The 25,011-nt window shown below is 36.8% G+C and overlaps 1 protein-coding gene across 1 annotated transcript in view; it reads right to left on the bottom strand.

Annotated features, from left to right (window-relative positions):
* LOC134800855 (DGAT1/2-independent enzyme synthesizing storage lipids) overlaps positions 1–24,752 on the bottom strand; it is a 45,587-nt gene extending 20,835 nt beyond the window's left edge. Inside the window, exon 1 of the mRNA XM_063773412.1 lies at positions 24,443–24,752. Within this exon, the coding sequence (XP_063629482.1) occupies positions 24,443–24,584 (142 nt within the window). The 5' untranslated portion in view covers positions 24,585–24,752. The remainder of the gene's footprint in view (positions 1–24,442) is intronic.
* Positions 24,753–25,011: the final 259 nt, after the last annotated feature.

The raw sequence follows: 25,011 nt of genomic DNA, 5'->3' as shown, positions 1-25,011 counted from the left end.
AGATAACATGCCGGATGTACAAAAATGGGACAAGTGCGTATACGCACAATCTACTCGTCTTGGCTAAGAATCTAAAATAAATAAAGATAAAGCTAAGTGCCCTAAAACATGTAGGTATATAATAGGTTTTCTTTTAAGAAATTAGTTCAAATCATAAAAAATATATTTAAAGCCGCTCCGACCTCTGGCGACTTCTATTTTGCTAATTCCTTTTTCATCACACTTGCTCGAAAAAGATTTTATTTCATGCAGGTTTACTAAAGGACAAAGGCCGTAATTAAGAATATTGCTAACTCGGGTCTTTAATTCCTCGTCTCGAAAATTTCACTTACTTACCCCCCACGTTGCGCAATGTACTATTGGTATAGCCGTTTAATAAATAGATAAATCTTATAAGATAATAAATTAATCTTATATGAGTTATATGTGTGCATGGGCCACGCACACATGCCAATCGCATTTCATTAAATATTTTCCGTAAACATACTTCAGGCTTCAATAAATCGTAGAACAAGCAACACTCATTTGTATCATACCAACAAAAAATTGCACGATCCAAAATCAATCTTACTACAATCACCACCTCACTCCCTAACAACATCTAGCAATACAGTGAAACTTAATTGGGACCTGGCGGCTTAGCACGGTCGCGTTTTTATCCCTTGTCACCATGCCTGTCACGTTCTAACAAGTACGTAAGTGCGAAAGGGACGCGCATAGTGATAGTCGATAAAAATGGAACCGTGCTGAGCCCGCTGGGTAGATGGGAAACCTAAATTATCACCAACCAAACCACCAAAGGTCTGGTCCCGTCCCGGTCCCTTGATACCAAAATATAATTGAAATTACGGAACCTCTTTAAATGAAATTCTGATTTTAGTGCTTTTCTTAATTTGGACCTTTTAAAACAAAGTCACCCACCACGTCTGTCTGTAATCTGTATGTATGAATGTATGTTCCCCATACACTGCATGAAAATCCGTTCTGTAGGTTTTGAGTTTATCGCGAACATATTACATACAGACAGACGCGGCGGGGGATTTTGTTTTATATTTAAGGTGTAGTGATTAGCAATCGGTCAAAATGTCGTTTTCGGAGTTACCTCGCTTTCGGAGTTACCTCAAAGCACTTTAAATAAAACATTAAAAACCCTTGCCAGTAACATCGGCTATTGCACCCTACGCCTACTAACACCCTGTATAAGCACGATACAAAGGTTGTTTCCGATCACAACATCCTGTTGGAGATAGTGCATGATTTCAGCACTATAATTAGAGATGTGATGAAATCATTGCAAATTAATACTTAACTAATGATCTATGTGTATAATATACATATAATATCTGGAAGACCGCGCTTTGCTCGGAAAACATAATAATTCAAAAATGCGCGTTTTCCCAGAGATCAGACCTAGCTAGATCGATTATTCGCCCCCGAAGGCCCGAAAACCCCCATATAGCAAGTTTCATCGAAATCGTTAGGGCCGTTTCCGAGATCGCCGAAATATATATTTAAAGTTATAAGACATACTATATAGGTACTAGCGAACCGCCCCGGCTTCGCACGGGTAAACCATAACAAATTATACTTACACCTAAACCTTCCTCAAGAATCATACTAATACTATTGATAGGTGAAAACTGCATGAAAGTCGTTACATATATAATTTTCCACTGAGATAAAATCAGTAACATTTTAACCGCACGATGTAACAAGCCATTATATTGTAAATAAATCGATTAATTTGTAATTAATGAGTGATATGATATGAATTATGATACGTCATTTAAATACGTCTAGACGTTACAAGTAATTTCTGACCTATTGTTATTTCTATTAATTATGGTACGCATTTAAATAATGATATTTCATCAGTGACGATCAAGATGAGTTCGGTATAGTTCGACATAAAATAGTAGAATTTAAATAAAATGGAATTAAAAAAATCCATACTAAATTGTTCCCAGTTCTAAATTTTATATTAAAGGAAAAAATGGAAAAAGTTACGCCTCCGACAGGGCTTGAACCCGCAACTTCCGCAAAGGAATAGAAAGATTTGCGAGGTTCTGGTACCTCAATTGGTTAAGAGCAACGCACGGATTGCGGCAACCTCCGCATGTCTGCTTTAAAAAAAATATGTTTCTAGTTGACTACGGAACTTTTTTTACGTGATAAAAAACAACCAAATGTGCAATGTATTGAAAATAACGGGATCTCATGCCTATAAAACTTGTATTGTGGCCAAAGTCCGTTAACAACCCGCTGAAGGTCGCGTTAATGTAGTCCGTCACTAAATATAGGCTACACTATGTGACATGGGCATGACAATAAAAAGATGGCCCATTTACAGAGAAACCAGTCGCGGTTAAGAGGCGCATGAACCTAGGCGCTGCCAACTATCAAAGCTCTCATTTGAACATTGAAGTAAAAATATACTTATATATGTTTGTTACTTGTTTTTGCTGCAAGAAATTATAATACATACAAAGAAATTAAAGCCAGTACATATGAAACTCCTACTCCTTTTTTCATCTACTTTAACAGAATCATTTTGGTTTGGAAAGGTTTCATGTTTGTCTGTTATGCTGTATTTCAGTTTTACAACTCCTAAGGGCCACCCCACATCTGGCGTCTTTCGAGCGTCGGCGTCGGTCAGCGCTATGGAAAATGACGTCGCTGCGCAGTTGCGTCGACGTCGCGTCGACGTTGGGCCATAGAGTTGTAGACGCCGACGAGACGCCGACGCTCGAAAGACGCTAGGTGTGGAGTGGCCCTAAAAGGGCCTACCCTAGCCTATGATGTCATAAACACATCTTTTGAAGGCTAGACTCAATGTACCTACGGGTCCAATTAGGACGCAAAAGTGGGAGAATGCAAATTTTTTCGACAGCTTTAGTAAGGGCTCACTGTGAATGAGGGCTTCGTGTAATAAAGTGAAAGAATGCCGATCAGCAACCCTTAAATAACGTCTGCACGGGCATGCGCGCAAAAAGAGCAACCGTGCAAATTGCTCGAGTGATCCATCTTGTTATAATTTAGTCTATGTCGTTAAACCGGTATAGGGTTGACACCTACCATTATCATTACTTTGTATTACAATATTAAGATAAGAAAGAATAATAGCGATGAGCAGAGAAAGAATGTGTACCTATATTTTGTTTCAAAATAGATATTCCTTCGTCGTCCCAAGTGTATGGAGATAATTATTGGCGATCTTACGGACCTTATCGCTAACTAAAGCGACCTTTAAGTGTCATTATTTTATATGACTGCGCGAAAGCGAAGGTCTTCGTTACTCGTGAAGTTTGGTGAGCAGGTTGGATAATTACTTAAACAGATTTTTTTGCCGATTTCGATTTTAGAATTTCTCAAAATGGCTAAGCCATAGAGTGAGTTCTAGAGCTCACAGAGCCACTGGTTTTACTCGTATTTGTATTAAATTTAATTGCCCCTATTACGAGAATTTGTTTATCGGTAAAAGTACTTAACAAGTCATTCACGATCATGATCACGATTTCTCAATGAATCCGTCGTGATATACTCGTTCCTTGGTGATTATGATTATACTCACTATGTAACGGAGATCATTGTCGTTATTTTGAACACATTTAAATACTTACACCTCCACCTTAACCGTCAGTCATAAAGTACGTCATCTTTACACGATACTAAAGTTAGTTAAGTAGAATGAATAATAAATCACAAATGGCCGAAATAGGTATTTAAATTTCCTTTTCGTTATTTGTGAAGTCATACGTTCAAAACTTAAAATGATATAAGGTACAAGATAACTTCGAAAACGGGGTCATTTTGATAATTGCCTACAAAACTGCTTAGCGTAAGTCTTGTCAAAGTATGAAGTGCTTCTTCTCAAAATTACCCCGCTTTCGACGTTACCCTAATACATCGCATCGAAATATGTATCAGTATTGCTACATACGGCCAGTTGCCAGAATCTTATAATTTTCATAATTCATTTATTATGTGTCATGCAATTTTGTAGGTTGCTGTAGGTACATTTGCGTAAGCCTAAAACTTATTCGCCTTTAAACTGCAGCAGGCGAAATCAACCTCAAAAAAGTAATACCACAGTAAATTGCCAGCAGAAAAATCGAAAGTGCAAGCCTTTCGTCCCACCAAACAACTAACCAGCAAAACCAATAAATTTTGACCTCCATTTCCCTTAATTCTAACGGATTTTGAGGTCACAGATGAAATGGACGGTGATAATAGGTAATTGGAATATGTAGAGTCCAGACATGTTTTTCAAGAAGCCCGGTTATTATAAATTTGAAAAATTACTCCGGTTCACGTAATGATTGCAGTGGAGCGAAGAAATTAACATTTTGTGTGCTTAGGGGTTTATTCTGAGGGAACACAGCGGACTGATACCCGCGAGATGTTTTTTCCTCCTATTTTTTCTACTTGTCGACTTTAATGGTTGAATTAAGACTTCGCAAACCAAACTATAATCGCATACTTTTCACTACGGGGCCTATACTGAAACTTTAGTGAACTATAATGAATTTGACCAATCGCGTCTCTCAATAGGGCCAAACCAATGGACTGGATAGAACAGAAGACATCAACGGGCCTCTTCTTATTAGATACTTACCTAATTTTGTTTAATTATTTATTATCTTTGTTCAGGGGTGACTGCTGTTATTTGAATGTTTTAGTTTTCAGGCAAAATATTTGTATTATTGGAAGAAAAAACTCGTAGAAAACCAAAAAGAACGTTGGTAACTATTGATAATCAATTACGTATTGAAGTCATTGAATTGAAGTACTTGATTATAATATTCGTGGGTGGAACGATTGTAAATTTTTAACGATTTACTCCGACGAATTCTCACGTTTATTCCGTGCAGTTTGCACTATTTGCAGTTGCATAAACCCTCATAATACTATAGGTAATTATGAAATGGCATAACACCAGAATAAGACTTCGAGCGTGTTAAGAAAAGGTCAATATACATCGGCAGGTGATGATAAAGCCAAGGTCAAAGACGCCAAGCGAATTGTATGCAATTATAACGAAACCTGTAATTTTCTATCCCATTTAAGCTGGCTACACACTGTTTGGAACTATGGTGTAATTTATGCCAATTTTGAGACGTCAGTTCATCTTTTAAATTAGCAAAATCCTAACCAACTACCTAGGTTATTTATCTAGTAAACACGCAAGAACAAAAATCAGTGTAAGTTAAACGCTTCTAAAAGTGGATAATTTTAAGGCGCGGTGTGTAGTAAAATGCACTTTTTTGTGACCATATTTACAGACTTTTACAAGGATTTCATGCATTATTTTCTAGTATGTATAACTTCAGTCCTTGAACTACGTTATTGCTTGTCAGAAACACGACGGCTCATTATTTTCTCGATAGAATCTTAAGTTGAAAACATGCCTAACACTGTCTTTATTTCCTTATGTTAGAAGTACTAGGACGAAAATGTATATGAAACTTACTTCAGTCGATAGCTTTTAAGTAAATCTTCATTATTGCTTGTCCTTTTATCGATACGTTAATTTTTTCATTCATCATTTGATGAATTCAACATTTTGCCTACTAAATTACACCCTACGCGGCAATACCTTGCGCCTATTCCTCACGCCAGTACGCCCGTGACCACTGTCAGCGTCGGACCTGTGCTAGTTTAGCGGACGTTTCATAAAATGGGTAATCACAGTATAAATATGCAAATATATTATACACACAATGTTTTTCAACATACTTACGAAGAAAAGCAAAATAATTCTTAAATACGGTGACATTTCAGACATTCGTCCGTCATATTGTCATTTTATAATAAGTTGGGCAGCAAAGGCACACACCCATCTAACCAATCCGGAATTCAGTTACGATTGATAAATTGTGTAAACATATTTTAAAAGGCTATAAAATTAATCAAATTGAATAATTTAGACTGGTCACATTTTTGTAAAAATCGATTTCTACTGGCAAAACATATTACTTTTTGGCAACCGGGTTTTTTAACCTAATTAGACCCCGCTGAATCCGAATTTGCCGGTTGCTTGATCGAATTCTTGACTGGAAGTGAGATATGTGATATTAAAGGTCCCTTTTTTTAGTTTTTCGTAAATAACTCGTAAACGGTGGCCAATATAAAAAAAATTAACTAATAATCTACACAAAATTTTCAATAATAAAAGATTCAGTACATTTTTAGCAGGGATCAATATTTAAAAAGATAATAAAGAGGGAAAGTTGATTATAATAAATTCTAAGGTTCCTTGTTTTTATTTTTTCGTTAATAATTTGAAAAGTATGACTCATTGCAAAAACAAATCTTACACATAAATCATAAACATAAACTTTCCTACAAGAAACATTTAGAACACTTTTCGCTAGGATCAATATTTAAAAAGACAAAGCAGCCGGTAAGTTAATTACAATCAATTTTAAAGTCCCTTTTTAGTTTTTTGTAAATAACTCGTAAACGGTGTCCCATAGCAAAATAGGTTTATATGAATAAATAATCTACATAAAATTTCTGAACACTTTTCTCTAGGATCAATATTTAAAACGATATTAAAGGAAGAAAGTTCATTACAATCAATTCACATGTCACTTTTTTTAGTTTTTAGGGTCCCGTACCTCAAAAGGAAAAAACGGAACCCTTATAGGATCACTCGTGCGACTGTCTGTCTGTCTGTCCGTCTGTCACAGCCCATTTTCTTCAAAAGTACTGGACCAATTAAGTTGAAATTTGGTACACACGTAAATTCGTGACCCAAAGACGGACATCTTACGTAAACAAATTAATTTTAAACATGGAGGCCACTTTTTAGCCAAGGCGGGTTAATTAACATTAAGAACCTATTTTGCTATGGGCCACCGTTTACGAGTCATTTACGAAAAACTTAAAATAGGGACCTGGAAATTGATTATAATTAACTTACCCCCTTTAATACCTCATTAAATATTGATCGTAGCGAAAAAGTGTACAAAACCTTTTTTGTGGACAATTTTATGTTCAATATTTATGTATAATATTTTTTGCAACGGGGGCACCGTTTACGAGTTATTTACGAAAAAAAAGCGACCTGTGAACTGTCTTCCTTTAATATCGTTTTAAATATTGATCCTAGAGAAAAGTGTTCGGATGTTTTTTGCAGAAAATTTTATGGAGATTATTTATTCATAAAAACCTATTTTGCTATGGGACACCGTTTACGAGTTATTTACAAAAAACTAAAAAGGGACTTTAAAATTGATTGACTTACCGAATGCTTTGTCTTTTTAAATATTGATCGTAGCGAAAAGTGTTCTACATGTTTCTTGTAGGAAATTTTATGTTTATTATTTGTGTAAAATTTGTTTTTGCTATGAGTCATACTTTTCAAATTATTAACGAAAAAATAAAAACAAGGAACCTTAGAATTTATTATAATTAACTTTCCCTCTTTATTATCTTTTTAAATATTGATCCCTGCTAAAAATGTACTAAATCTTGCTAAATGCTTGTACTAAATGCTTGAGAAGCTCGGTATTCACGGTGATCTCCTCAGATGGATTAAGTCCTATCTAAGAAATCGGAGCCAGGCTGTGGCGCTGAAGGGTTACACTTCCCATTTTCTTCCGGTACCGTCAGGGGTGCCACAAGGTTCGCACCTTGGCCCTCTTCTTTTCATATTATATGTCAATGACATGGCAACCTGCTTCAGAAACTCGGAACACCTTATTTACGCTGATGATACAAAGATTTTTAAAGCTATATCTTCTGAAGCTGATTGTCATAGCCTACAACAAGACCTTGACAGTTTTTATGAATATTGTTCAAATAATTATCTGTACCTAAATTTAGATAAATGTTTTGTGATAACTTATTCCCGTAAACAAAAAGTAATCAATTTTAACTATTCAATAGCTGGGAAGCATATAACTCGTGTTAGTTCTATTAGAGACCTAGGTATCACCATGGACTCACAACTTAATTTCAATATTCATATTGACAAAATTTGTAACCGAGCCTATAAAAATCTAGGTATGATACTACGGATGGGCAAACCCTTTAGACGCCCCTGCACTCTTAAAATACTATTTTATTCTTACGTCAGAAGTATTCTTGAGTTCGGGTCTGTGATCTGGTGTCCTCAATACCATGTCCATATTAATCGCCTAGAAAGAATACAAAATGTTTTCTTGAGAGCACTTTGTTACAGGACCGGTACGCCTCTGGAATCATCAGCCAAGTCAGCCAAACATTTCAATATGATTTCCCTTTGTAATAGAAGACTCTTTTTAGACACACTTTTTTTCTTCAAAATCCTCAAAAATGAAATCAATTGCCCAAATTTGCTACAAAATATTATGTTTAATGTACCGCATCGCTCCTTACGTCCTCGTAATTTGTTTTATGTGAGTTTCGCACGAACTAATTATTCTAGACATACTTTTTTCAAACGAGTATCAAGAAACTATAATGAGTATTTCTGTGACATCGATCCATTTATGCACTCTCTTGCAGCTTTAAAAGAACATACGAGATCCAAATTGCTGTTGATAAAATAAATTATCACTATAATTAATAGTAGTTAGTAGTAGGTAGTTATCAGTTATGTTTTACTTATTTTCTCATCGCAAAACGCTTTTGTATCTTTTGATGTTTACATGTTTACATTATGAACCTCCAGGTCTGTTTTTATATATTTTTGTAAGTTATATCTATATTTTTATGTATGACTGTATGTGTTCTGAACAATAAATAAAAAAAAATAAAAAAAAAATAAATCTTTTTTTATTGAAAATGTTGTGTCGATTATTAACGTTTAACAATTTTTTTTTATATTGGCCACCGTTTACGAGTTATTTACGAAAAACTAAAAAAGGGACCTTCAAAAAGTGATTATAATTAACTTTCCCGCCTTAATATCTCTTTGAATATTGATCCTAGCGAAAAATTGTACGGAATCTTTCTTGTAGGCAATTTTATGCAGATTACTTAAGTTTAAGAAAATTTTTGCTATGCGCCACCGTTTAAGAGTTATTTACGAAAAACTAAAAAAAGGGACCTTTAATATCAACTATCTCACTCATAATATCAACTCACTTCCAGTCAAGAATTCGATCAAGCAACCGGCAATTTCGGATTCAGCGGGGTCTAATTAGGTTAAAAAACCAAACCAAAAAAAAACCAAAAAATAATATGTTTTGCCAGTCGAAATCGATTTTTACAAAAACATGATCAGTCAAGTATACACTCATATTGTATATAATTAATAATTATTTAGGTACACTCACCGACCTCACCGTCTTACCTACCATTTTTAGGGTTCCCTACCCAAAGGGTAAAACGGAACCCTATTAGTAAGACTCCGCTGTCCGTCCGTTCGTCCGTCCGTCTGTCACCAGGCTGTATCTCACGAACCGTGATAGCTAGACAGTTGAAATTTTCACAGATGATGTATTTCTGTTGCCGCTATAACAACAAATACTAAAAAGTACGGAACCATCGGTGGGCTCAGTGGGCGAGTCCGACTCGCGCTTGTCCGGTTTTTAATTTCATTAAGTACTCATCAAAATTCGAATTTACTAATAAATCTTATTCAATATTAATTGCCGAACTAAAAATCCCGGAACTGACAATTCAGAATAGCGATGTCGTCAGAATAAGGACGTAGACGTGCTGCGCGGGAATGGTGCGGTGCGCCGCGCGGGGCGCCCGCCTGCCCGTTCTACCACGCCTCTGCTTCACCCCCTTGAAAACGTAAAACTTGAGTATAAGAGCGCCTTAAGCTCTAGCTACCAAGGGGAGTAATTTCGTTTCATTGTTTTTTTTGTGTTTTTGTTGATATAGACGGTCAATGAAATCTTGTACGTAAAAAAAGGCGCGAAATTCAAATTTTCTATGGGACGATATCCCTTCGCGCCTACATTTTTCAAATTTGCCGCCTTTTTCTACTGACAAGATCTGCTTGACCAAGTATAGATGATAAATTACTTTTATAAATTACTTATTAACTAATATCGATTTTCTTATTGTCTGAAAAAAAACTAGAAGTTTGAGTGTTTGCTTGCTGAAAATTGCTCAATCAATAATTTTTAAGAAAAAAAAACCCGACTTCTATGGGGCCCGGTGAAAGATTATGGTAGATGGTGCACTATGTGGATAAGGAGGTAAAACCACCCACTTTTCTAGTAGCATTTCGTTTCTGTAAGGGTCGTACTTCTAGCCTAACCTAACCTACTTCTCTGATAGCAGTTCAGTTCTGTGAGGATCGCAGTTCGAACCTAATCAAACACACTTTTCTAGTAGCATTTCGTTTCTGTAAGGCTCGCAGTTCTAACCTAACCTAATCCACTTTTGTTCAGTTCTGTAAGGATCGCAGTTCAAACCTAACCTAACCCACTTAATGGCGCATGCGGTGCGGTGTACGAGGGTTTGAGCGGGAGGGGTTTGGCATCATCATACTTTATACCTACATTTTATGGTAGGTAATCATAGTGGTTCATTTAGTTTAGGTATCATAGTGGTTTTCCGGGTCAAGGTCCGGGTCTGAGTCCGAGTCCGGGTCCAGGTCCGAACCGGATCCGGGTACGAGTCCGGGTCTGGGTCCGAGTCCGGGTCCCAGTCCAAGTCAAAATCGAAATTCGAAATCACCAAACGTGTACTATGCGTCGTTGAAGAGTTCTGTTCTGATCATCATCAGCAGTTCCACTTCATCAAATGCGACAGTTTTTAATGTAAATGGTTGATTTTATGATGAAAATACAGAAAATTCTATACGTATGCCTTTAAAGATTTGAGGAGTTCCCTCGATTCCTCATGGATCCCATGTTCAGAACTTGAGCTTGACATAAATATGGCTTAGAAACCTAACTTGCTTAACAAACATAACGGAGAGGAAAAATCGCCAAACGCGAGCTATGCGTCGTTAAAGAGTTTCGTTCTGGTCATCATCAGCAGTTCCACTTCCTCAAATATCACTTTTTTGAATGTATATGCTTGATTTGTTTATAAAAACACAACAATCACTAAATGTATGCCTTTAATATTTGAGGAGTTCCCTCGATTCCTTATGGATCCCATCATCAGAACTCGAGCTTCACAGAAATGTGGCTTAAAAACTAAACTTGCTTAACAAACATAACGAAGAGGACAAATCGCCAAACGTGAACTATGCGACGTTGAAGAGTTCTGTTCTGATCATCATCAGCAGTTCCACTTCATCAAATGCCACAGATTTTTTAATGAAAATGCTTAAATTTCTGATGAAAATACAAAAATTCCTATACGCATGCCTTTAAGATTTGAGATTTGAGATTAGATTGCTCACGTCGGCGTCGTGGGGTATCAGATTATACCCCATGTATGTTGGCCGATTTTTCGTAGTCTTCGAGTTATGAATTTTTTAACTCTTCGCCATGCACTTTTACGGTTGATGGTACACGTACCTAATATGTAAAATACTCTTCAAATTAAAATGCATTTACAAAAAATGTGCTGAGGGATTCACCTTAATTTTTTAAGGTGGATGTCAACGGGTCATGTCGATTAGAGATTAAAAATGATTTAACTTACATTGTTGTAGGTAATTAGGGTTATGTGTTGTACTTAGTGCTAGTGCTGAACGGGTTAAGGTGGATGTCAAGGCAGGTCATGTAGTGTAATGTAGTGACTAAAATACGAGTATGACGTGATTTCCCACAATCCCTTCGTTGTCAAGTTCCAAATAAAGATTTTGACACTATAACCGAACGTTGAAAGCATTTTACCGTTTTCAAACGATTTGAAAACGAATAATTAAAAAAAAAAACCGACTTCTATGGGGCCCGGTCCCGGTGAAAGATTATGGTAGATGGTGCACTAAGGAGTGGTCCGGAAAAAAAGTAGCAGCACATTAAGTATGTGGATTTTTCATTTTATTTTGTAATAATTTGTAAGCAGTTCATTTCTATAGTGATCTTCTTCTTCCTCGCGTTATCCCGGCATATTGCCACGGCTCATGGGAGCCTGGGTTCGCTTGACAATTAATCCCGAGAATTGACGTAGGCACTAGTTTTTACGAAAGCGACTGCCATCTGACCTTCTAACCCAGAGGGAAAACTAGGCCTTATTGGGATTAGTCCGGTTTCCTCACGATGTTTTTCCTTCACCGAAAAGCGACTGGTAAATATGAAATGATATTTCGTACATAAGTTCCGAAAAACTCATTGGTACGAGCCGGAGTTTGAACCCGCGACCTCCGGATTGCAAGTCGCACGCTCTTACCGCTAGGCCACCAGCGCTTCTATAGTGATCTGTAGATACTATTATCAAAGACATATGTAACTTCGTATAAGACGAATAAAGTCTAAGGAAAAAACGTGCCTCGGAATTGAAGCAAAAGTCATTCTCGAATAGATGGCGCACACACCTTTAGCCTATCCTCGGCTAGATGGCGTGACGACACCGTTTCAAATTTAACAATTTTAACACATAGATATCAGTGAATGAACATGGATCAAAATGATATAAAAATAATAAAATCATTTATCCATATATATACATGTTTTGATAACTTTATACGTTTTCATTTTGAGTTTTAGTCGTGTGTCGATAGATGGCAGTAAATTTACAGTGACTACAAAATTTACAATGACAGGACCCCTCTATACTATCTATTCTTTTTGCTATTATTTACAATTAAATACACTCGTATTTAATATAAAAGGGTGAATTACAGTTTTCGCGTTTTATATTACATCTCTCATGACACTTTTTGAACAGTGTTTTTTAAAGGAAATTATAAGGTATTTCTCATACACATCGTTTTTAGGGTTCCGTACCCAAAGGGTAAAACGGGACCCTATTACTAAGACTCCGCTGTCCGTCCGTCCGTCCGTCTGTCTGTCATCAGGCTGTATCTCACGAACCGTGATAGCTAGACAGTTGAAATTTTCACAGATGATATATTTCTGTTGCCGCTATAACAACAAATACTAAAAACAGAATAAAATAGATTTAAGTGGGGCTCCCATACAACAAACGTGATTTTTGACCGAAGTTAAGCAACGTCGGGCGGGGTCAGTACTTGGATGGGTGACCGTTTTTATAGATAATGGTACGGAACCCTTCGTTTGCGAGTCCGACTCGCACTTGGCCGGTTTTTCTATAAGTTTGATAAGCGAAGTAATACATTATTAAATCATTTTTCGTTCTATATAAAACTTTTTTTATTTGATTTCCCTTTGAGGTAGTTTCATGGAATTTCTACTTTTGTATATTTGCCATTTTTACAGAGATTTGTCTTCCATAGAAAAACCTCAGTCATAGGTTAGATTGGAGAGACTTCGTAACTACCCAAGATAAATTCCAGTTTATTGAAATAGCTTATTCGTTACAGATGTTCTTAAAAGCATAAAAAAAGTTATGAAACTGGAACTTCATTTGTGGCGTTGTAGAAAACGGCCAACAAATATTATCAAATAAAATTGTATTGTTCAATAAGTTACAAAGTACATTGCAATAAAAATGAACTCAAACAATCTCATATTTATCATTATTATTTTATTTTTTATTTTTATTTTATAGTACCTATATTAACTAAAAAAAAAGAGGTATTAAAGGGGGTAAGCTAATTATTATAATAAATTTCCAGGTCCCTATTTTTAGTTATTCGTAAATGACTCGTAAATTTTGGCCCATAGCAAAATAGGTTCTTAATGTTCTTATGAATAAAATATCTCGAATTATCAACTTCTTCCAGCCGTGTACCGAAGGGTTCTCTACACTTTTTCGCTAGGATCAATATTTAATGAGGTATTAAAGGGGGAAAGTTAATTATAATCAATTCTACACATTATTTAACTTTCCCGCTTTAATAGCGAATTTATGTCGATCATTTATTTACAAGAACATTAAGAACCTATTTTGCTATGGGCCACCGTTTACGAGTCATTTGCGAAAAACTAAAAATAGGGACCTGGAAATTGATAATAATTAACTTACCCCCTTTAATACCTCATTAAATATTGATCGTAGCGAAAAAGTGTACAGAACCTTTTTTGTGGACAATTTTATGTTCAATATTTATGTATAAGTAATATTGTTTTGCAACGGGCGACCGTTTACGAGTTAGTTACGAAAAACTAAAAAAAGTGACCTGTGAACTGATTGTAATTAACTTTCTTCCTTTAATATCGTTTTAAATATTGATCCTAGAGAAAAGTGTTCAGGATGTTTTTTGGAGGAAATCTTATGTAGATAATTTATTCTTAAAAACCTAATTTGCTAATATTAAACTAAAAAAAAGGGACCTATAATATCAAATATCTCACTTCCGGTCAAGAATTCGATCAAGCAACCGGCAAATTCGGATTCAGCGGGGTCTAATTAGGTTAAAAAACCCGGTTGCCAAAAAGTAACATGATTTGCCAGTCGCATCAAGAAGGAGAGCGATTTTGATTTTTTTTGTCTAGTCTATGTAGAAAAGGAAGTAAAACCACCCACTTTGCTAGTAGCATTTCGTTTCTGTAAGGCTCGCAGATCTAACCTAACCCACTTTTGTTCGGTTCTGTGAGGATCGCAGTTCAAACCTAACCTAACCCACTTAACGCCGCATGCGGTGCGGTGTACGGGGGTTTGAGCGGGAGGGGTTTGGCATCATAATACTTTATACCTACTTACATTTTATGGTAGGTAACAGGGATGTAACGGATGTGGTTTTATCGGAACCGAAAACGGAAACAGATGTTTTCAATTTAGTTTAACGGAACCGAAAACGGAAACGGAACCGAAAACGGAAACGGAACCGAAAACGGAAACGGAATCGAAAACGGAAACGGAACCGAAAACGGAACTGGAACCAGAATTGGAGCCTGACTTTTTAACGATGTAGTCGTTTTCCCCTTTGTAGAATAAACCTTCAGACAAAGTTTACACTTAGCCGTGTCCCCACTAACTTCATCAAAATAGTTCCAAATCGAACTTGATTTCGGCTTCATTGTGCGTTTTTTTACACACTAACATTCACCACACACACTACACACAGTCAGTAGTCAGTACACAACAGAACACATACGATTTTAATTTTAATAACACGAATAAAACAAAGTATACAAACAAACAACAAATTCGCGTAGCACGTGGCAAGCGGGGCGATGAGCGACTGACTGGTATGAACCTGTTTGTTTTTGATGTACGCCGCCGCCGCGCGAAGCATTGACATCCGTTATAACTTCCGTTTTAAACATAACGGAACCGGAACAGAAACGGATGTGTAATACCAAACGGAAGTTCCGACTTAACGGAAACGGAACCGGAGCTCCGTAACATCTCTGGTAGGTAATCATAGTGGGTTATTTAGTTTAGGTGTCATAGTGGTTTTCCGGGTCAAGGTCCGGGTCAAGGTCCGGGCCTGAGTCCGAGTCCGGGTCCGAGTCCGAGTGCGAGTCCAGGTCCGGGTCTGAACCGGATCCGGGTACGAGTCTGGGTCTGGGTCCGAGTCCGAGTCCCAGTCCAAGTCAAAATCGAAATTCGAAATCACCAAACGTGTACTATGGATCCCATGTTCAGAACTTGATCTTGACAGAAATATGGCTTAAAAACCTAACTTGCTTAACAAACATAACGAAGAGGAAAAATCGCTAACGTGAGCTATGCGTCGTTAAAGAGTTTCGTTCTGGTCATCATCAGCAGTTCCACTTCCTCAAATGTCACTTTTTTGAATGTATATGCTTGATTTGTTGATAAAAACACAACAATCACTATATGTATGCCTTTAAGATTTGAGGAGTTGCCTCGGTTCCTTATGGATCCCATCATCAGAACTCGAGCTTGACAGAAATGTTGCTTAAAAACTAAACTTGCTTAGCAAACATAACGAAGAGGACAAATCGCCAAACGTGAACTATGCGTCGTTGAAGAGTTCTGTTCTGATCATCATCAGCAGTTCCACTTCATCAAATACGACAGTTTTTAATGAATATGCTTGATGAAAATACAAAAATCTCTATACGCATGCCTTTAAGATTTGAGGAGTTCCCTCGATTCCTCATGGATCCCATCATCAGAACTGGGTTTTGACAAAAACGGGACCAATCTGTATGAATATACATACAATAAAAAAAAGAATTTTCAAAAACGGTCCAGTAACTAATGACGGGGATATGGAGTAACAAACATAAAAAAAATAACATACAACCGAATTGATAACCTCCTCCTTTGGGATTTGGAAGTCGGTTAAAAATAAAATAAAATCCGAAAAAAAATTAAGTCACTTGAACATCAACATAATCACTAAGCGAGAGACGCTTCTGTACTACACTCAAGAGCAAAGAAATAGGAAACATCTATACAAAATGTTACTTTATTCTTCGAAGGTCAGTTTATAATGGTCAGCCTATCTCGAAAAATTGGTGCGTTGTGAACCACTCGGCTGGAACCACCGGGGAACTGCCAATTTGTACTCATTACCTACATCCTGTGATTTGAAAATATTCGCTTCGAAAATCGAAGATATCTAATTTTAAAGCAATCGAAGTATTAATTTCACAAAAAAACTTAGTACTTATAAAAATAGATTACTGAGAAATTTTGAACGTGTAATCAATTGCCCTATTATTGAATTATCGCCAATGTTGGTAAATCGGTTAGTTTGTTAGATATAGGCAACATTTTCAACCGACTTTGAATGAAGAGACTGTTTTACAAAAAAGCGGGTTAAAATTTTCAAAAGTTTTGTTTGTTTTATCGTAACGTGAGGAACCCTTTTATGTGCTCAAGCTATGTAGCCTAAGCACATAAAGGGTTAGGGTTGAGCACGAGCATGTGCTAGTCGCAGTTTATTTTTTCTCGTTTTGTGTAAAGCTATATGTATAAGGTTAAAAAGAAATAAAAAGTGTACAAGTACGAGTTATTAATGGTAATACATGAATGAAATGAGCATGCTGTTTTCATACTTGAGCATTGAATGCCGATAAAAGTGTCCTTCATCTTGTCACTATTGTCACAGATAAGAGATTCAATAAACAATTTCTCTTATCTTTTTTTGAGGCACTGATATAAATTCAGTTAGTGTTATATTTTAACTATGTGATATATTATATAGGTACAATATACAGTCTATAATATCTATACATGGTAAAATACCCTACCCTACCTAAAAAGGAAACCCGTGACTCAAAATTTAAATTTTTGACTGAAACTTGTCGCAAATTGTATATGCATAGACTTTGTATCTGCATTTCATCTAACAGCGGCGACTGTAGTTTCGTACTGTCTCTTCAAGTCTGCATACGTAAGTATTTTTCTTTTAAACCCTTTTTATGGTTACAGGGGGAGGCACAGATTTTGGTTTCTTTTAGATGCGCACAACTATGCCATACGCTTAGGAATTTGCTAATTTAAAATATGCAGTACTCTAGTATATTGCTACACCCTATTCAGGGTCCATGTGATACCATAAGAAATATGTAAATACTACCCAAAAATGTATCATGGAAGCAAGAGATAAATGAATACTAGATGAATAATAGACCTACTACACCTAGACAAAATACGATTTATAAAAGTATGTCAGTCTTTTTCTGTGAATTTCTATCGGCCTATGTTTAGGTACGACGCGATATTGGGCAGTAGGCTGTTTTCGCAGATAATAGCAACGTGTGTGATATTCAATGTTTTCACAGAAACTGGAAACAATAGTTTTAGAGTTCCATTCACCAAATAGTTAACCACAAACCGGACTAATTCTACTAAGGACTTAAAGAACCATGAATCTGGTTTATAAGTTATAAACCAGATTCATTCGGTAGTTATAAATTATAACTGGGTCTGGCATGAGGGGTGGGGAGAAGTGACCGAACAGGATAGTCTAATATGTATGTTCTTTCAGTAGGTTTCAGTTTGTCCTTGTCACGGTGTCACATTTAATTTTTGCCCACCGTAAATTTAGTATGGATTATGGTGGGCAACAAATAAATTCGACCAATCATAGTGTCGCATTGCGTATGTTTTGTCCCTCACGGAGGCACGCGTATACCACTTCTATAGGATCCTACCTTCTATGTAAAGAACAAAGCTAAGGAAGACGATGAGTATAAAAGTAAGGGCACTCCATATAAAACGCAATGAATACGGTGTTATTACTATTAGTATAGAAATTCCATACAAAGTGTACCCATTTACTGTTTGCCCCGAACTATTTAATAACCCCCTAGACGTTCTAAAAAAGGCTAGTGTCCAGTATAAGTCTGATGATAACACGAAATGCCTATCAACCGTTCGATCATAATCATTTTATTCATCTTTTAATAAAATTTCGTCTGTATCTCATATATAATAGGGCGTATTTTCGTATAGAACTATCCAAGCAGATGTTTAAGAGGCTAGACTAGACACCTGCGCTATGATTCTTATTCATAATCCAGTTTGTCTCAGAAACCAGTATAAGTGGGAGCTCGGAAAAAAGCGTAGTTGTATTTTATATTGAGACCAAATTATAATGGGCACTAGTTTATATATCGGGAATGAGTGGATGTGCAAGTGTCGCTAAATACAGCTAAAAGGGTTGCAAAATGGAGGCAAGGCACTAATAATATGCTAATAGGTACCTACAGGATGGCTAAAAAATAACTGCATTCCCGTAGCCAAGGAGGTTTGTTTCATAATTTCGGGGTTTACTATGGGACCACCCATAGTAAAAGTTGCTCAGTATAATCCCAAAACCTCCCTGGCAACGCAGTTATTTTTCAGCCACCGTGTATATGTATATATTTTGTAGAGTAAAAAATTGTTGCATACACACTGTGTTGCTATAAGGGCGATATGAGCAAAATAATGAAAATCACACAGACATACTTTTAAATTTCAACGGCACCCGCGTTTTACACAGTGTATTTCATACATTACACTTGCAAAATTATAAATGCATTTTTAAATAACTTCCATGGATCGCATGAGTTAGTGATATAATATGAACAACTTTATAACCTTGAATAATTTTACGGGTTAGACTCACTTGTTTGTACTCGATACACGGCCGTCGTGAACGCTGCTCGCACTGTTAAGGGGCCCACCGATTACCAGTCCGCCGGACGATATCAGCCTGTCAGTTGACCGCAAAAGGCCACACACTAAACAGTTCTCTGTCAGTTTTCGGCCTGACGACTTACACGAACCGATAGTGTGTGGCCGCCTGACGATTCCAGTCAGCGCCGACAGATATCCGCCGGACAGTCCGTGGCCTCGAGTCCAGTCAAACACACATCATGAGGTAGCCGGCCGGCGATCGACACACGTTACAGCATTAGTAAATTCTACTTTATTCCTAGTACTTAAGAGTTCATAGTCCCTAAAATAAGCATACGACTTTTTGTCTTCGAACATCACGGATCCAATACTTAATTTATGACGCTGATATTTGCTTGTAATTTCATACACAATTTTAAGGCCAGTAGACCTTATTAACCTTAAATACGGTAGGGCTTCTGTCAAATTGAAATAGAATCAGTAAAAAAAAACAGATATGTACGTTAGTAAAATTCAACTTTAATTCTAGTATAGTTAGAGTTCATAGTTGGTTCATAGGCATCATTTTAATTTTAAGGCATGAATACAACAATGCGAAGGTTGCATAGTATCTAGTTTGTCAAGACTTTTCTTTATTTATCATGTTGTTACCTCGCAACTGTTGTTTACTGTCAGTCAAAAATAAATGTCATAGAGAGAATTATAACATAAACCTTATTTTTTTCTCTATTAATTTTAAATGTGACATGTTATTATAGTATTTGCATGGCTTATATATTTGAAAATACAGACTTGATTATTGATTGCTGGAAGAGTAAGTAACCGAGTAAAAAAGGAGCAAACATTGAAAGATTCAAATAGGGAAATTAGCGTCCCAATATAACAACACTGGTTAAAATTTTAATAGTTCTCAAGACAACGCCGGGAGGTATACCTTCGATGGCGTTCACGGCAGCTAGCAATGAAAAGACTAGCTATTGTGCGTTTTGATTCCGCTATAAAGACACGTGGTAGAAACACTAGCGCAAGTATGGAGGTACCTGCTTAGACAAGAGATAAGACCTACGCTTGAAATTCTTCAGCTACAAGTGGGATCCGAATTATGACATCATTAATTCATTCCGTTTTAAGTTAAGAGAATATCTGGAGCAAACTGTGTTCGGAGTTACAGAGCGTGGCGTGGCGATATTACCTACCCGAAATTCTCGTAATATGTGACAATTATTACAAAAAAAGGATATGGAGTCACAAGCTGCAAGCGGTGGATTCAACATACTTTTACTTACACCGGCTCTTATTTAGGTACTATCTATGTATACCAAATTGAAAAAAATGAAAATACTTTACTGTTATGTTTTTGTTATATTCATTCTACTCTTTTAAACCTTTTCTACATAATATTAGGTCTACTTGGCCGTGACCCGAGTGATTTTTTTGTTTGATACCTTGTAATAAATAATTTGGCCAAGCCCGAGATAGCTCGAGGCATTTAGTGTTCCGCTCGCATCGTTATATTTTACAGAGGTTGTTTGCCTGTTTTTAGGATTCCGTATTCAACTACCCTATAGGAACCCTTATAGTTTCACAACCCTTGTAGTTTTTACTATATATTTAATATATCATTAATTCTTCTTCGGCGGGAACGGACTCGATTAGATGCATAGCCTGCATCAAAACTACGTCGCGGGGACGGTAATTTGTGTTTTGGGAAAGTATCCTATGAAACTCAGTGACACATTCATCCTCGATGTAATCATTTGCAAGTATATACGAAAAGCGAGCCATTGTATTCGACAACAACCTAGTGCGTAGGTGGCACCTTTGTGGCACATACAGTAAACAAACCACATTGACACATCACACGTCACGTCAATCACATGGCCTACCGCGAAACAAGAAAATCGAAATTTCGTTATCTAATCTCTCTATCACTCTTGCATATTCGAGCGATAAAGAGGCAGATAACTAAATTTCGATTTTCGCGTTTACCGGTAGGCCCTTGTTAACAAACCGCCTTGATGCATCAATGTCATATTTTATTGTCTGTGAAAACTTGTCAAAAACAGTTTAAGGCACAGTATGTATAAGTTAGTCTATGAATTTACTGAGTCGGTAGTGCTGCACTCTGGCGGCAGAACATTGCAGTAATATCCCCTTTTAACCAGGTTTCACTATAGTAGTCAAAAATATGTTTACATTTTTTGCCTTATTACAAAGGAATAAGGTCCAAAAGTGTAAACATTATCTTTGACGTCGACTGTCCATTTTGATGAAAAAATTAAACTAGTTGAAAAACATGAAACTGAAGGCTCTCGACTGACAGCAGATGACGGCCAACAGGCCACCGACCGGCTATCTGATAATGTGTGTGTAAATTGGCCTGCAGGCCACGGACTGTCCGGCAGATATCTGTCGACGCTGACCGGAATCGACGAGCCGTAGTTCGAATAGCCGTCAGTCCAAAATCTGAAGTAGAACTGTTAATGTGTGGCCTTTTGCGATCAACTGACAGGCTGATATCGTCCGGCGAACTGTCAATTTGTAGGGACCTGTCAAAATTATATCAGACTATTGCCGGCGGACGGCCGTACGGTGGGAAACTGACGACTCGTCTGTAGTCGCAGAGGTGGCAGCAGACCATTGCCGGCAGGCAATAATCGCTTATGTTTGTGGACGTTATTGGTCTAGGACGGCAGGCCGCCCGATAAGGCCAGAGACTGCAGGCGGACTGGTAATCAGTGGGCCCCTTTAGTGCTTGAGAAAGGAGACCTAGGCTCTCCGAAACATGTCGCGCGAGTGACTAAAAACAAGTGAGTCTAAACCGTAAAATTATTCAATGTAAGTATGTCTCACAACAGTTTAAGTTCGAGAACTTTATAACCCTAACTAGCGACCCGCCTCGGCTTCGCACGGGTAGTAAAGCGTGATTTATATACCTAAACTTTCCTTTTACTTTTTCCAACAATCACTCTATTGATGGGTGAAAACCGCATGAAAATCCGTTCAGTAGTTTTTGAGTTTATCGCAAACATACAGACAGAGAGACGCGATGGGGGACTGTTTTATAATGTGTAGTAATAAGCAAGTTTGATAAAAAAAATCACGCATTCGCCAACACACAAGAATAGTAACGTAATGCCCGACTCGCGCTTGACGTTTTTTCTTATCGGCCGTCCGCTATCGGTCAGCGATTGAACTCCGATACTTTTCTATCTGTTTTTTATTGAAGAAATTAAACATTCGACCAATTTTCGAAATTGGTAAACATGTTTTAACCTTACGCAATGATAAGTAATGGTTGCAACGAATAAATCTAGGGCCAAACTGAGCCCACGCAATGCAATTTTTTATGCTTAGAAACATACTTGTCATATGCGTTGCGTAAGGCCCGTCCTGAGATATACCTACGTCAATGAGCAAGACTCCTAACAAATAGCTTTATAGCCCTCTAACTTTTCTAGCTCAATAACCCCTTGATCGAGCCTGCTCATAATTTAATAACTAAAATATAATGCCCTCAACTACACGTTTACCCAATTTCATTTAAATTAGAACAAATTTACACCATCAACAAAAACATCGAAATGCCGGGACTTGCTCCTAAATAGCCTAGCCCAGGGTTACCAGATACAAATTTAGAATTTCCTGACAATATTCCTCATTTCCGACTATTTTGCCTGACATTCATATTTTTGACGAACGGGGGGGGGGGGGGTCTAGCAGTTAGCAATGGCCACCCGATTGAGCTGATAGCCGCGTCAACGCGGTACGCCGCCCTAAAAGTGCAATTGTATTATGTTTTACCTACATTATTTTTAATCACAGAGGCAGAGGATACTTCTTATTATATTGTTATCTTTGCAAATGCGAATAAGTTATTGATAACTTGAGTGGATCTCATTTTTTTTTCAATGTTTTTGGATTAATTTAAGTACCTAAATAAAGAGGTACCTTATAAAAAAGTCTATCAATTCAAAAAAATCCTGACATTTTCGTGTCCCGTCCCCATTCCTGACAAAAGGCCATAATTCCTGACATGTCAGGAAAATTCCTGTCATCTGGTAACCCTAGCCTAGCCAGCCGCGTGTTCCTAGTTGATTGTAAGAACTTCGCTTCTCCTCGCTCGCTCGTTCGATAAGTCGATAGGTATCTTATACATCTGTACGGTTACCATCAGTTTGTCACTGACATAAACGCCGTCGAGAACGTAATTTACTTTCTATACATCTCGCTCGCACTCGCATATTAGTGCAAACGGGATGTATAGAAAGTAAATTACGTTCTCGACGGCGTTTACATCAGTGACAAACTGATGGTAACTGTTCGCATGCAAATCCACTTACAGCTGATATAATCACAAATAATTACATAACCTTTAGTTACTTGTGCGTCAACTCGAATCTTCTGTTGATCACATATTTAATCAACAAACTGTCACTAATAACTTTTTAATAATAATCGAATCACGTGTTTTCGACATGCTACTGACTCAGCCGCCGTGTTGCACTAGTAACATACATTTGTAATTATACGTATCAAAAATATATTAATCTGACGATTGTTTAATCACATCCGGAAAAAATAGAAATAGAAATATTTATTACTAGGTAAAGGATAATAGCAAAAAATATGTAGGTAGGTACACGCCTGTGGGTCCTGGGTTAGGATTTACTGTGTTACAAAATCCAGCAGAATATTAAACTAAAATAACATGCATTCGTACAGAGAAAATGGTATCCAAACTTATCTGACTACTATTATTTATTGATAATATTTTTTATTTAATTTTCTTGTTTTAAATAAAATTTAACAATTTCGCGAATTTTTTTAAGAAAAAACATTGGCTGTATAATTTCATTTCTATGACTCTCGACGGAAAAGTCGATATTATTTTTCTAATTTTTATTTATTTCGGCATTAGTTTTCAAAATACAGAAAGAAATGCTTGTGGATCTAATTTCTACACCTTAGAAATTTGAAGGAAACGAAAAAGTCTATGTTATTTTCCCGCCCTATTTTTTTTATTCGACCATTTGGCTGCGTTCCAAATTTGCAAATGTCCGAATTGTGTTTCGTACAAGTCCATTGACCGGCGTTGTGGTTTTGGATATAAATGGCACGGAATTTGAAACGGCTCGGTTGCTGTGGTTTTGGGATACCGCTCAGTTTGTAATCTTAAGTAATATCAAATTATTTTTAATTTAAAATCCAAACCAAATAATTCATCAATATAAAGTAAATTGACTTATCGCTTTATTTGTGAAAGAGCCCTTGAAGCCAACTTGCAGAGTAAAATTTGAATTAAAATTAGGTAGTATCTTTCGTTTACATGTACCTAAGTTATAAAAAAAAAGAACCCGGTACAGAATTTAACTCATATCTTTCTATCTTAATTATGATATCATCCCAGTGAAAAATCCTCTCGCAACACTTACACCATAAAATAATATATAAAATAACTTACAATAAAATATTCCCATATAAAAGCCGGCTATAGCTATAGCTATTTTCACAAAATCATTTGTCGCGTCCAAATCGAACTTTTTTAATAAGTCACTCATGATGTAAGTTTTCACTTGCCGCGCTCCGCACTGACTGTCCACCATTGCTCACCAATAAAAAACCTTATTATTTTTTTAATAACACTGACCAAGTGCACTGATAACCCCCCGACCGGAGTAGATACAGCCAAAATGCATATAAGTCACACAAGTCACGTTATGTTGTTTGAAACGTATGGTTGTCGCCAAGGTTCGGTCAAGAATGATTATGACAAGACGCCCGTCGTGCTGACCATAGGGAATTACATATTATCATTCTAAAATTACATGTGAAGTTTGCTTACCTTTCTTAACGCTTTTAAACTAAGTAAAATATTAGGGACTATTGACATAGTTCTATCGTACGTTCAAATTTTTTTTTCATATGGAAGTAAAATCAAATTAGATTTAAACCATAGGTAAATTAGGTACTTATTATAAACATCGCTGCGCAACGTAGGTAGATCTAGCAAATATCAAATTATGTACTTTT

Source organism: Cydia splendana, chromosome 20 (assembly GCF_910591565.1).
Source record: "Cydia splendana chromosome 20, ilCydSple1.2, whole genome shotgun sequence".
Taxonomy (NCBI): Eukaryota; Metazoa; Arthropoda; class Insecta; order Lepidoptera; family Tortricidae; genus Cydia; species Cydia splendana.
This window is presented reverse-complemented; position numbering and strand designations above follow the sequence as displayed.